At 38.2% G+C, this 15,352-nt stretch overlaps 1 protein-coding gene across 1 annotated transcript in view; it reads left to right on the top strand.

The window, feature by feature from the left end:
- Window positions 1-1,250: 1,250 nt before the first annotated feature.
- Window positions 1,251-15,352, top strand: part of zc3h18 (zinc finger CCCH-type containing 18) — a 37,140-nt gene continuing 23,038 nt past the window's right edge. The window contains exons 1-9 of the mRNA XM_088079701.1: window positions 1,251-1,432; window positions 3,181-4,154; window positions 6,406-6,490; window positions 8,616-8,764; window positions 9,145-9,240; window positions 9,799-9,941; window positions 13,259-13,288; window positions 13,612-13,726; window positions 14,109-14,374. Coding sequence (XP_087935827.1) covers window positions 3,192-4,154; window positions 6,406-6,490; window positions 8,616-8,764; window positions 9,145-9,240; window positions 9,799-9,941; window positions 13,259-13,288; window positions 13,612-13,726; window positions 14,109-14,374 — 1,847 coding nt within the window. The 5' untranslated portion in view covers window positions 1,251-1,432; window positions 3,181-3,191. The remainder of the gene's footprint in view (window positions 1,433-3,180; window positions 4,155-6,405; window positions 6,491-8,615; window positions 8,765-9,144; window positions 9,241-9,798; window positions 9,942-13,258; window positions 13,289-13,611; window positions 13,727-14,108; window positions 14,375-15,352) is intronic.

Here is a 15,352-nt window from a genome sequence, read left to right as displayed (position 1 = left end):
ACTACAGTGCCACTATAAGTTTTTGCAATTTAATATATTTTACAATTACTCAAAAACAGCTTAAAATGAGCTAACTTTAAAGAGCACTATTTGTAAGTTTACTTAAATACAATGCTAATTAAGGTAAACTAATTGAAATTCTAATGAAGCATACTAATGGTGTATTACAAAGGACTTGAAAATAAGTATACTTAATTAAGTACACAAAATGATCATTATACGTTTTTGCACAGTAATATAGTTTTAGTAAGTATATTTACATACACATCTAATGACATAAAGTTAAATTAAACTTTAATCAAAGATACTAGCAGTGTATTACAAAGGACTTGAAAATAAGAATACTCTTCATAAGTACACTAAATAACCACTGGGCCGATAAGTATTTAACATTTATTATGGTTTTTAAAAGTGCACTGACATACAATTTACAATACACTCAGAATAAAGTACAGTTTTTCGAAATGTACATTCAAAAACCACTTAAAGTACTTCAGAATTGGTCTGCTTATTTTTAAGTACAATCAGGTTGAACTTAATAACATCTATATTGAAGTACATCTTTCAAAAATAAACTTTGAAAATACTTTAAATACAAAAAGTGCAAGTATACTTGTAATGATTTTGGTAGATATATAAAGGATATTTATAATACATTAATGTATACTACTTTTTGACCTGGGATATAATAGTGATGTGATGTAATATAATATATAGTGTGTTATATTGTATTATATTGTAATGTTACGTTACGTTACCTTATGTTACCTTACCTTGCGCTAGCTTCCGTTATATTACGTTGTTATGTTATGTTACCTTAAGTTACTTTGCGTCATTTTATGTTATGTTATGTTACGTTACCTTGCGTTATATTACGGTACCTTATGTTACCTTCCGTTATGTTACGTTACGTTGTTATGTTGTTTTCTTACCTTACCTTGCGTTATGTTATGGTACGTTACGTTACGTTATTTTACATTATGTTACATTACGTTTCGTTACCATACATTACCTTATGTTATGTTATGTTGTTATGTTATATTACGTTACGTTACGTTACGTTACGTTATGATGGCTAACAATATAACAAGTGAGGATGCTCTTCTCCAGTGGAGCCGGTGTCACTGATCGCAGATCGGTTTATTTCTCCTGGCTACATTAGTACTGTCTCCATGGTGACCCGCTGATCTGATCTCAGATCTGCCCTCATTCACTTCCAGCGCGGCTTTTTTTCTCCCTGGGCTGTCGTATGTTGATGACGTCGAGGTAATGGCCGCTCTCGCCGTGTCGTGCGGAGTGTTGTATTTTCTCCACCGTAGCTGTTAAACTAAACCGTATAATATTCATTGCAAGCTGTACAAAAACGCCATCGGCAGGAGAGGGCAGTTGTTAACGCAGCAGTGCCGTCTTTGAAGAGCTCCGGGTCGGCAAGGTGAATGAAAATGTGTGTTTTTTAGCAGCTAGCAGAGCGCTGGCTGCGCTGCGAGCTGAAAGTTAGCTTCGGGGGAGGCTTGCATTGTTAATTCAAAGACAGACGAGTGTGTTACAGTGTCCGCTCGCTGCTAAAGCGGCTAAATCCGGTTAGTCATACCGTTAAAATGACCGGTGTATTTGTTTATATTTGTGGAGGAAAGGCAGCTTTTCGGCGGGGCAGTGTGCTCGTCGGCTAGCCTGCTCTGTCGGCGGCGAAGGCCTTGTTGCCTCTTAGCGCGACCCAGCTAACACAAGTATTAACTCAGCCACCGGTCATGTTTACGCTGCTGGGGCATTCATTTATTTGCAAACTCGGACGTGTTGTCTAACTTTGCACACTAAAATAGGGTAGTTTAATCATTACGAGGCATTTGATGTTTTTTATAGCTCGACAGTTGTTAGCTAGCTTACTATTGCCAGTATTTGCTGTTAGATTCATAGCGCACGGAGCTAACTGACAGTAATTAAATCAGTTGTCAATTATGCACATGTTATTATGTCTAAACCTCATTTAGTGATCTTGAATTTCTAGTCCTTTCCATTCATATAATCAGTTTATCGAGCTAACGTTGGTTAGCATTTCTTTGCTCAGGCAAAGTCCAAATCACCCCAAAAACAAACATTTTTGTGTGATATAGTCCAATATGCTTTACTGCGAGAGGCTCATATGCCAGACTGAGTTTGTCTGTTTGTGCAGTTCTCTGCTACAGTATCTACAGTATACATACAGTATTAGGTTAACCTTTTAACACATTAGCAAATTAGTGTGATTTCCTAAAAGAAAATGGGGAGAAGGCAATAAACAACTTAACAAGACAGTTATTAAAACGTTACAAGAAAACCAGTTAAGCAAAACAAATAATATTTCCCTGTTTTATTGGATAACTTGCTAATAAGATAAGACAGAATAAGATAAGATCATCTTTCATTAGTCCCACAATGGGGAATTTGCATTATTTGCATCACAGCATTACAAGATAAATAAAGCAAAGATCAAAGCAGTAAAATAAGACGCAAAACTGAACAATTAAAAGAAAAATATTTACACCAAGTGCAAATGGAAAATAATTGAACGTTGTGATAAATAGTCCACTTGGTGTGTGTGGTATACTTGGAGCGGTGCTGGTTGTACAGTCTGACAGCAGCGGGAAGAAATAACCCTGCCTCTTTTTTTTTTTTAAACTGATTTTATGTCATTTTCTTGTCACCTTTTACTAATTTCTTGCAGTTCATTTCTTCACCAGTTGTTTTTTCACCCCATCACTTTGAAAAAAATCAAACCAATTTGGTTAGTTTTCAAAGGGTATAATAGGTTGTGAAAAGTGTCTACATGCAGTGCAAAACATTTAAATCGATCCATGCTTCAAGGGGTTAAGTATGTGTTAATGAGCTTTAATAAGGAATGCAATTTCTCTGGTAATTCTCTTTTGAATTTTTCCCTCAACAGAAATTGTGTTGTGGTCATTTGCAGTTGGAAAATAATTTTATATATTAATATTTTCTTTTTCAGAGTGCATTATTTATATTTCTGCAGCTTCACTGGTTATGTTGTTCTGAAGTCATATTCTAGCTGCTATGCAACCTTGCTGACATGTAAAGATGAGTTCTTTTCATGATATAGACAAGCAGAAATTTAGTGTGGGCTCAGTTTGGATATTGCATGTTGACAGTTACTTACAGATGACTGTTTTTTTCTGTTTACACCAGAATACTCTTTAATGGATACTCCTGAAAGCCCTACGCAGTCCCCTCAGTCCCCTGAGGAGGAGGAGAAGGGCCTTTCTGACAGTGAGCTGCTGGATTCTCCTGATGAAGAGGAGGATAGGGTCATCTCAGACAGTGAGATAGTCCACGAAGAGGAAAATGGGGGGCTTGGTGAGGAGGAAGAGGATGATGTGGTGGAAGGCAGGGGAAGAAGTTCTGAATTAGAGGAGGAGAGGGAAGAAGACGATGAGGTGGTACCTGACTTTGTCTCTGATCCAGAGGATGAGGAGCCGTTAGGAGAAACAGAGGGAATGGGACAGGAGGATGGGACCATTGTGCTGATGGAAGGAGATGAAGATGGTCCACAGGGGGACCAGTTGGATGGGGAGGACGAGAAGGAGGAAGAGGAGCAAGAGGATAGAGTCTTTGACACGCCACAGTCTCCAGACTCAGAGCCAGAACAGAGCAAGAGCTTCACTGCCGAAGAGGACGGAGAAGACCGGGACGATGGATACGATGACTACAGAAAGGACGATTCAGCCGAGCCCGAGACAGCTGATGTGGATGATGATGATGAGGAGGAGGACAACAAAAGCAAAGCTGAGGAGGAAGAGGAGGACGAAAGGATGAGAGCTGAGGAAGAACAGAGGAGGAGAGCTGTCGCGGTGAGGGAGATGAAGGATGACTCGGCGTCTGTTTCCCGCGAGCTGGACGAGCACGAGCTGGATTATGACGAGGAGGTCCCAGAGGAGCCCAGCATCCCTGCACATGAGGAAGAGGAAGATGAGGAAGACACAAAAGCAGAGAGAGAAGAAGAGGAGGAGAGTGAAGACAAGAGCAGTAAGAAGAAGGAGAAGAAACCAATCCTCCCCCCGTCTCCTAAAGACTCCAGAGGGCCCGAGAGGATGCGCAGAGATTCCTTCAGAGACAAAAAGAAGGAAGAGGATGATGGAGAGATTGATGAAGGAGAGATTGATGTAAGTGATCGTAGTTTGGATTATTTGTTTATCAGTGTTTGGTGATTAGCTGGATGCAGATAAATGGAAAAAAATGTTCTTAGCCTTTTTTTACATTTCACTTTTAAAGGTCAAGTGTGCAGGATTTAGTGACTTGTGTTTTTAATTTTGGCTTAGGTGAGTGACATACAACTTAAAAGGTAGTATTTTGTATTTATTTTAAAAAAATACATCACACCCCCAGCCTCCCCTCTCCTCTAAAAAATAAATAATACAGTCCCACAACAGCAGCATAGAAGCTAAGCAATATACAGCTGTGGACGGGACCAAAACAAAAAATATTTTAGCAACCTAAAAAAATCAGTATCATTTTAAGTGTACACTGTATTTGATTATTTTCACCTCTTTACCTTCCACAACAGCTGATGGAGGCAGCAAAAGAGCAGCAGCTCTGCCGTTCAGTGGAGTAGAAAGACAGTTTTTCTCAATGGAGTCTGATGTTTTTGACATAACAGCTGAAAATCTCGATTGGTAAGGGCTGTCTTACGGCAATCTAAAGAGGTGAAAATATTCTAAATATAGCATAGGCTACACTTAAACTGATACTGATTTTTTTAGGTGGCTTAAAACTAATCAATAGAGATAGAGTTGGCTCAGCACCGTTAGATTATATGTACGTGACGTGGTGGTTTTTCTGCCTTGAAGATACTGAAAATAAACAGTTGTGATTGTAATTCAGTCTATATTGTACGAATTAAATATAGCTTTATTGCACCAAGCTGAAAGAGGGTATATCTTCACCTACTTCACCTAAGAGTCGGACATACTCCGTCAATAAATCGATTTTCCCCCGTTGCTTTTATATTGGGACAAGGACAATTAAATGGCCTAATCGAGCTATGACCGGAGCTCGACTTAACTGCGTAAACACACTGAGTGTTTGGTTTTTCCGTATTGGGCTACTGTAGAAACAACATGGCAGATAACGTGGAATAAGACCTGCTCTGTATGTAGGTACAAGCAGCTCATTCTAAGGTCACGAAAACACAAGGATTCTTAGTTTTAGCTGATTATACGCTAATGTAAACTTAGTTATGAATGTTCAATTTCTGCCTCCATATATCCCTAAAGCTCACACACACAGGACCGTCAAATGCAAATGAAAATTAGGGTGAAAGTGAAAAATTACAAACTCTCGTGAGTGTTACAATTTACTAAGATTCAACTTCCCACATTCATGGAAAACCTGGAAAAGTCATTGAATTTCACGATCACATTTTCCAGGCCTGGAAAAGGCATGGAATTAGTAAAAAAAATAATTGAAAGTTTTTAAAAAGTTGTGGAAATTTGTTGTGTATGATGAAATTGTTACATAAATCTTCCGTGGAGAGCCTTTCATGTTATGTAACGTAACGGCAAATTCATTTTCTGTAGCTGTCGACGTAACATAGCTCTAATATGCACCGATGTGTGAAGTTTTGTTCACAATCATGTACGATTCATCATTTTCTCCCACTGTTTGTCTCTCCCATTCTGTACGCCAGCTCAAATTATGCATGAAAATAATTTGAATCTGATATATCTGATTAACAATTAACAATTCAAGCCTGAAGGAGTAGTGACAAATTACAGTCCAGCCTGGGTGGGTCGAGCCCACTTGGGTTCGGGCAGAGAATCAGACCTCTAACCAGTCAATATCTTTAGAAGAGAAGCTTTTTTTCCTTGTGCAGACTTAGAAAAAGGCCTGTCTCTGGTATCTGGATGAGAGAGGGTCTGGTTGCAGTTTGCCAGTAAAAAGTAGTTGGCAAGCGACATCTTGCAGAACAGACTCAAAAACAAATGTGCGCTCGACTGGCATCGCACACTCAAATTAGATTCTGCTCTCACAGATCTGTGCATGTGCCGCTCTCAAATGTTGCAGACTGAGTGGAGCTCTGAATACTTTTTTGCTCTTGAATCCTTTTTTGTCGATATATTTCAGTATTTTTCTCCCTATGAAGTCGTAGACCTACTTTGATTCTGAGTGGTAACCCCGGGGTCACATACTTTTGTTTGTTCCTGTTTTGAAGACAAAAGCTGTCAATATTGTTTCATTGCTTTATTCGATTTTTATGTTGCATTTAATAAATAATGCCAGTTGCCATCTGCAGAATATTGCACCAACTTTAGAACATGAAATAGAGTTATTTTATATGTTAATTCTTTTTAGCGTGATTAGCAGATACTCAGAAACAGTAAGATGGATTTTGGTTTGCTCTTTGTTTGTGTGCAGGATGATGACCTGGAGGAGGGGGAGGTTAAAGATCCCTCAGACAGGAAGATCAGACCACGTCCCATCTGCAGGTTCTTCATCAAAGGTAGGTGGTGAGAGCAGGTTTTACCCCAGAACTCAACAAATATATCATCACGGCTGATATTATAAGTGCAAATTTTATTTTTAAGGTGAGTGCCACATCGGCAAAGAAATGTTTCAGGTCATTTTAGAGCAGCGTAGCCCTTACATAGCTTGTCCACCAGAGAGCAATGGTGTTTCATCTTTCAAAAGTAAAATGTCTAACTCACTATATATGTCTGTTGGAAATCTTAAAGAATCATGTTTAATGGTTCCCCTCGATTCTCTATATTATATTGGGAAACCATTAAAGCTTTTAAAGATGATGCTGCTTTAGAGGCTGAATGCTGCCTATTCATAAAAAGTTTTACGTCTGTCGTACTTGGTTTGTTGTGATAATAAATTAGTCTTTTAACTCATGGTGAGATGTACTTTGGACTTTGAGACTTTGTGGGTATTTCAGACATTGTTTAGAAACTCAATGAGAAATTTAAACAGACATGAATAACTCATTTACACTGCTTATCCTGATTATGATCATATTCGGGATGTGGCGTTTACATGAGCACATATTCCAAGGTTCCTCATGGTCATGGAAAACCTGAAAAAGTTATTGAATTTCCCAATCTTATTTTCCAGGCATTAAACAGTAATGAAATTAATAAAAATCATCCCAAGTTTTAGAAAAGTCACAAAATTTTGTTGTATGTGATGAAATTGTTGCAGTAATCTTACATGGATAACCTTACATGCAGCAGTATCCCAGTTTCCTTTGGAGTATTTAAGCTAGCATATTTGAGTTTTTTACCAGTCTCCTCAAAAAACAGGATGTGGTGTTTACGTACTCAAACACATAAATGGGATACTCCAAAAACCCAAATATAAGGGATGCACTAATTGGATATTTTGCCAATATCCGATGTGCTGATAACAACTCATTTGGCTAATAGCTGATACCAATATCAATAAATCCACTTTTACCCCACCTAATTTTTGTGATCATCAAATCTTCTCTGTAGAGGAATAAACATATTATACATAACATATAACATATAACATAAAACATAAGATGCATTGCTTTTCAGTGTATGTAATATTCATTCATTGAGCAAAATAACAAAAAATATTTCAGTTTAGGGTTGATGTTTTGTAAATACCTACTGTGTTAATAAAAAAAAGAAAATCAGTTTGTGATATGTATTCCTAATGAGCAGGTTTTTCGTGTCCATGTCCCGCGCTCATTTTTGACAGTTATAGTGTTGTGTTTCTAAAGAGGATTATAGCACGGGGCTGCTGTCACATCTGTTAGGACGGCCGTAAAGTAACACACGTGAAGATAACGTGCTATGACTTGTGTCGAACTTTGATGCGCACAAATAATGCTGTTAGGTTAAACTCTGACATATAAGACTCAGTGAAGAGACATTAACAGTTATTGAACACTGACTCGAACTCTAAAATCCCGTGCCCCCTTAAACATTCAATTGCAACTATGTAACATCTATATAATTATAGATGTTTAACGATCTGAAACTGTGGTAATGTATTTGTGCTGCTGTGATTAGAAACATGAACATGTGAGGGATCATGTTCCCATTTATGTCAACTCTTGTTAGTTGTAGTTGTTTGACAGCAGGAGGAGCTGTTGCACTTACTATAGATTTGACTTTTTTTCTGTTGGTCATAGTCAGACGTGTTTTCAATAAGAAGCATAGAGACAAAGCAGTTTAGACAGTTGTTTGTTAGCTAGCAACAAATATAAGGGTTAATTATTGTTCCATTAATGATAATTACAGAAGAGATAATAGGGATAGAGCACCACAGTTAATGTTGATATGGGCCTATATGTTTTTCACAATTTGTACCAAGATTTTTACAAGAATGCATTTGAGATAATTTAGGATACCTCTCACTGGCATTTGTCTTAAGACCATCATGTTTCATCCGTAATAAAAAACATTATCCTCGGGCTTTTGTAGTTTACTTGAGCCGTAATGAATAACATCTCACTCTTATTTCAGTGTCTTAAGCCAAGAAAGTGCCACAAATATGTACATATTTATTTTTACATCACTCTGGGTAACTCTGCCTGTGTTATCAACTGACTACAAATGATTTTAAACTTTATTCGTACATTTTGCTTCCCACAGGAAATTGCACATGGGGTATGAACTGTAGATTCATCCACCCCGGAGTCAATGACAAAGGGAACTATTCCCTCATCAGTAAGCCAGACCTCTTCTCACCTAACGGAGCGCCTCCTGGAGGACCACACCCACTCATACCCAATAATCCCTGGGTACTCTTACTCTCTTACTTTTAAATCCTGAAAATGGTGTATATTTGTAAGTTTTGAGGAGGTTGTGCTCACTGCTTTGTTATTGTTACTTTACGTAAATACATTACAGTTTTATGACGAGGATCTGGTTCTACCTTATCTGCCATTTTACTTACAGTATAATCTGAACTGTCTTATCCTCAATTTTTTTGTATTTGTATTCTATTTGTTGTATTTGTTCTTCTGTTTCATGTAAGCATCTTTTTAGTATGTTGTATTCTTTATTTTGTTTTTTTGGGTTTTTTTGCTATTCATGTAAAGCATCTTTGAGTACTTAGAAAAGCACTGTGCAAGTCCTAAAAATAATAATAATAATTATTATTATCATGAATCTGTTTTAGGCTGGTCCTGCAGTGGAGGAGCTCCCTCCACCACCTCCTCCAGTGGAGCCTCCTGTGGAGAGTGCCTGGGAGCGAGGTCTAAGGCATGCCAAAGAGGTAAACTTCCAACTTCCATGCCTCTCACAGAAATAATTCATATTTTCATCAAATATGTCTTTTTTCATAATGTATAGTAGTTCAATTTTTGGTTGGTATGTTGTCACCCACATGTTTCCTAAATTTTAATATTTAATGTTGAATGTAATAAACAAAATCAGGAAAAAATATGGAAGTCTTTGCTAAAGTTGGTCAAATGTCACCCCTTGATATATTCCTAAAGTGTATTTTCAAGCCGAATAGATTTTGATCTCCACCTTGTCATAAAAAATTATCTGTGATGTTCACTGAAATATGGCTTGATGCTGATAGGGCATTGTTTCATGTGAAAAAAGGGGAACTGCCCGACTTCGCGTGTACAACAAAAGAAACACGTCATAGTAAATGAACAACACACTTATCTCATAAAAATCAGCTTTTAATGCATCAACTGGAGGTGTCTTGTCTCTTTTTATGGCATCATAAAACTTGCAGTTCTCTGTGTGGTTCAAATTCGCCACCAGCCTTATCAATGTCTTAATCGAATTGTTTTTTTTTATACGACTCTTTGTCCCACAGGTGCTGAAAAAGGCCACCATCCGAAAGGAGCAAGAGCCAGACTTTGAGGAGAAGCGCTTCAACGTGACCATCGGAGAAGACGAGAGAGAATTTGACAAAGAAAATGATTTCTTCAGAGAACGCAGCTACCGCATCATCAGAGAGTATGAACCTGTTACACCCAACACGTTGTTTTTCTGGTTACCTGTTTACCTTGCTAACAGCACTTTCTTTTCTTTGTGTCCCCTGAATTATTTAAATGCAGTCAGCCACAACAGACTTGCGTGATTTAACAAAACTTGATGAAACGAAGCTTCAGAATAATACAAACATATATATTTTGTGCAATAGTAATCAAATGCTCACCTGTCCCTGCTCCACCATCAGTTACAGCTTTTTATGCCGTGTTTCCATTACCACTAAAAACTATGCTGCAATTTGCATTTCCATGATCAGTTTAGACACGTCGTTCCATGCCAAATTGCACCTTAGATGGACCCTCCTTGGAAAGAGGTCCAAAAGCACACCCGACCGCAGCCGACCCACAACGATCCGTGTGTGCCAAAAAAACAAAAAAATTCCTTATTTTCCTGCTTCACAATAAAAGCTTTTACCAGGACTGTCAAACAATTTGCTTTTTAAATTGTGATTAGTTGTAGAATTTCCATAGTTAAATGCGATAAATCATATTTTTTAAATCACGTTTTCAGTTCCATTATCATGAATTTCAAAAACATGTTAAAGTCTATATTGATAAGGGAAAGCAAATCTTATCAGATTGTCTTGATAAGGAATCAAATGACAGCAAAAAACTGCATGGGATTAGCATAAAATGAGTTTGTCTGTAAAGGTGAGACTCATGGGTACACACAAAACCTTTTTTTTTTATTCACGTGTGTTGAGGTCCAAGGTCAAGGGACTCCTGTGAAATGGACGTTCTGTTTTTCCAACGCCAAAATTTTGCCTAACTTGTTCCTGAAAAGCTGGTTGACATGGTTGGTGACACTGGATTCCTCGGGTCTCCAGTTTCCGTTTATACCAGTGGCAGTGCTCTCACACAAAACTCAGCCAGTAACCGCCTTTAAAGACAGAAACATTGGCCGGCGATTATTACAGTTTTAAAAAATAAAATGTCATGTGTGCACATTAATCATATCACGTTTAAAGTGTTAACGCTGACAGCCCTAGCTTTTACAAAACAAAATAACAGAGGTCTTTTATTGTGAAGAATCAGCGTGAAAATGCAGAGTGTTTATCACTGAATTAGCATAGATTTGGTTGCATGTTTTGTTTAATAAAAACAAATCTACTGATACTGCAAGGAGGAAAGTAAATGCAGAAACTGCCGCAGTGAAACTTTAGATGAACGAGCTCTTACTGCATCTGTGCAAACAGCTCTTCTTTCACCTGCCTGCTGTGTGACGGAAAATCACACACTCACCCGCTCAAAAAAACACACAGAAAGACCCGGGAACTTTAGCCCGCTGCTTTCACACAACATCACTTTAAACAAGCCCTCATCAGATAATGACTCAGCTTCAAGCGGGTAGCACTTTTGTAATGGTGATGTAACTTCCTGCAAAGCTGGGTTGACGGGTCAAACCAAACCAACCTAGCCATGGCTGTCGAAAGGCACCATCAGTCAGCCGTAACGAAGATGCTGTCAAGCGGCTCATTTCTTTTTAAAATTTAGAAAGCAAAAAGATGCTTCCTCTTTATTTGAACAAATCTTTGAGTTTAAAAAGTTTAACAGTTGTAAAAATGAAACACATTTGCAATGCTACGAAATTACCTCAGATTAAATGAATAAGAGATAATATAATATAATATAATATAATATAATATAATATAATATGATAAAGTGCACAGAGAAGTCGGCGTCCATCGTGGTCTGTCAGTAGCACCTCTGTGACATTATTCTTCCTTTTGCTGTTACTTAACTGCCCCACAAAACTACAGTTCTCACAGGAATACGCCACCAAACATCTCTGATGCTTTCTAAATAGTTTAAAATTTTTAATCACTTTTTTTGTCTTTGTCATTAGTTACTCTATATAATTAACCCCCCCCACCACCACCACCACCACCAGTTACATCACACCAGTATATCTGTAAATGATGTTCAAAGATAAAATCTCTGTATAATTAAGCAATATGACACAAGAGGGAGTGCCGTTATACTAAAGATCGGCACGGCTGTGATTCAGGAGATAATTAAAAGCAGGTCCTCAAGCGCCATTGATAAGTTAACAATAAACTGCGGCAGCAGATCATTATTTGTTTGTTTATTTAAGGATTTATTCAGCTCCGTCAGCACAAACAGTTCAAACCTGTACTGGGATTGGACTGCGGCCAGGCGTCACACATTCCTGCACACTAGCGTGCTTCTTTGTGGAGGTGTACATGTTTCCACAGACCAGCTCTTGTGTCATCTTACCTTAAGCTGTATGTTTCTATTTATTGGGAAACCAGTGAAGCCTTAACTTTGATGGCGTTTAAGAGTTAACAGCTTGATTAGATAGCACGCTGCCACATCTTCTGAAGTCATTAGAGCATACCTGTGGGTTTGCATTGAAGTGTCCAGGCTTCATTCCTTCCCCTCCTTTCTCACGAGCTTTTATTAATTAACTCAAATGTTTTTTGTGTAAATGCGTGCTTCTTCACGGGCCAGAGTTTATTACAACGACCCTCAATGGAGGCTAATTAAAGCAGAGTTATACATGCATGGTTTAAAATCCGAGTGCTGTCATACTCTTTATCAGCAGTACTTCTTGTCTCTTCTCAAAATACTTGGTCAGAACTGACTGTTGTATGATTATTTGTGATAAGGTGCATATCTGGCTATCCTTTTCCATACGAAAATATTTTACATTATGCTGCTCCAAACACACAAGTTTGCCCTTTAATCATTTCAAAACTCTGCAAATAGGCTTGATTTTATAAAAAAAAAAAAAGAAAACATTGGAAGAAGGCAATGAGCAAGACATGACCTAGAAATTGGCAAGAAATTGGCATAGAAAAGTACCAAAAATTACCTGAAAGTTAGCTAAAAACCCTGCCCAAACAAAACAAAAAACAGGAATGAAAAAAAAATTCCCACAAGGAAATAATGTGACAAAATTGCTGAAATTATAATAATTCTCTAAAATGAATTAAAATATATAATTATTAAGCAATATTTTTTTTCTCTAGCTTTTTTAAAATCATTTTCTAAATTACTAATTAATTACAAATTGCAGGAGATTTATTGCCAAGTCTCTCGTTGCCTTTTTCCCTGTGTTTTCAAAAGAAATCATTTTTCTCAGGGTTTAAAGGTTGAAATACTTTTGAAAGGCATCTGAATGCAGCACAAGAAAAGTTATGGCGATCCAGATTTCAAAGCGTTAAGATTACACACAATTAGTGTACATTAAACATACTAAATATGCTTTGTTTGTTGTTTTGTTTTCTGTCATTGATAATAATCTGCTTTCTTTTTCAGTGAAATGGAGTTCAGAGATCCAGTTTATGGGTAAGTGTAGACCAGCAGCCTTAATAACTCTTTGTTTGGCCGTAGTGAAGACAAATTAATATGTAACCTGCGGAGCAGTCAGACTGGATAAGTTTGGCATTCAGTGACTTCAAACTGAAACTGAATTATAGTCTTAAAACATATCTCTGCAATTTTGTCATTCTATAAGATATGTCCAAAGGCGGCTTGTATTAAACAATAGCATGAAAGGAAAAAACAAAAACGGGTATTTTGCCCTATTTTTTGCCTCTCTGTTTAAAAAAAACATTTAAGTATCCGTTGAAAGACATTTTATAATTGGTCGAATGTGTTTCTTTCTGCAGTGACCCGTATGCTGATCCATACTACGACTATGAAATGGAGGCCCTGTGGCGAGGTGGCCAGTATGAAAACTTCAGAGTGCAGTACACTGAAGCTCCTCTTCCTTACCACTACAGTGTGAGTATCCCTCACAGTCTGCTTTAATATTTCTCTTTAGCATTAAGGTTTGCATCGCCAAACTGAGCCCTTCAACAACACAAAATAAAGCAAAAATGCCTGATGTCCAGTCAGAGCACAACAGCAGATCGCACAAAGACATGAGAGCACTTATGCAGACAAAAGTAGTCCACAATAAATTCACTTTTTACTACTGCTGGAGTAGCTTTTGTGGAGAGGAATCTATTTTAGGGAAAATTACCGAGCCCTTTTCTGTCAAACTGAAATTGTATATTTGTGAGTTGTAAGAGTTTAGCAGGAATGAGTGGGCCAGGTGCCACAGACAAAGAAGGGAAGCCAAACACGTTTTCGCACACGAGTTTTAACACAGTCATCTCGACAGGAGCGTGAACGCGATCGTGACCCCCGAGAGCGACATCGGGACCGAGAGCGGGAGAGAGATCACCGTGAGAGGGAGCGCCGGCAGAGAGAGAGGGAGAGAGAGCGGGAACGCGAGAAGGAGCGGATGCGGCGGAAAGAGGAGTGGGAGAGGGACCGGATGAAGCGGGATGAGAAGGAGAGGCCGAGGATGCGTCCTCCTCGAGACCCCAGGGAGAAGAAAGACGAGGACAAACTGAAACCACGCTCTCCCCTTGGCATGCCACCCAAGTAAGTGAAGTTTTAGTTGTTTTTTTTTTCTTTATATTACATCATTACATACTATTACATTGATGTTCATCAGGTATCATCATGGTAGTATCCTTTTTTGGCCGGACCGTAGCAAAGCGTAGCCCGCAAAAAGTCTGTCCCAAACTTACTGAGTGAATGTTCAAGTTACACCATTGGTCAGTCAATAGTTGGAGTGTCTTTATTTGCTCTTTAAAAATTAAGAGACGCTAATAGTCCTCAATTGTGTCGCTTGAGCGCTTTTATTGCGGTTCCACTGATTGAGTGCTGCTGATTCTGTAGCACAACTCATTCATGAAATGTTAGCAAATCTTTGAATAGATTTGCACATAAATCACCTTGGTACTGAAAACCTACACAGGATTCATGAACCCTGCGGAAAAACTCTAATTTGATCGTAGGCACATGTGTAAGTCAATGAATGCCAGTCAATCATAAATTAACCAAGAGTACCCAAAGAAGCCTGTTAAAATCCTGCAGGATTCCAGTGATTCAGTCAGCTTGTCTCTTATGCCTGATTTATTGCTTGTTATGTCACCGTCACCGACTCTTACACTCCACGGTGAAACTTGCACAACCATTATCTTCGTTGTTCCTGTAATTGCAATAACATGGAATGAAACACAACCGGACACTCTTACTTGAGATGAGCCAGTGATTACACTAATTAAACAATGCATTTTAGACATGCCACTGTTGTCTTACTGCTATTGGCCAAGTTTTACAATTACATGGCTCTCTCAAGTTTCCTTTTTGTTTCCTTTATGTTAATACAGAAAAAACATACAGGACAACTTAGTATCAGTCATGAAGTTGTAAAATTTCAGTCATCTAAACTTGTGCTCTACATGGGGCTAGGCCATATGGCCAAGAATGTTATCATGATAAAAAAACTTTAAAGGCTGCTTTTTGCTCTGGAGTGAAAGATGAAGAAACGCTCTGCAAACAGTGGCACATTTT

The sequence above is a fragment of the Plectropomus leopardus genome, chromosome 7, assembly GCF_026936395.1.
Source record: "Plectropomus leopardus strain MGB_pleo_1.0 chromosome 7, ASM2693639v1, whole genome shotgun sequence".
NCBI classification, from domain to species: Eukaryota; Metazoa; Chordata; class Actinopteri; order Perciformes; family Serranidae; genus Plectropomus; species Plectropomus leopardus.
This window is presented reverse-complemented; position numbering and strand designations above follow the sequence as displayed.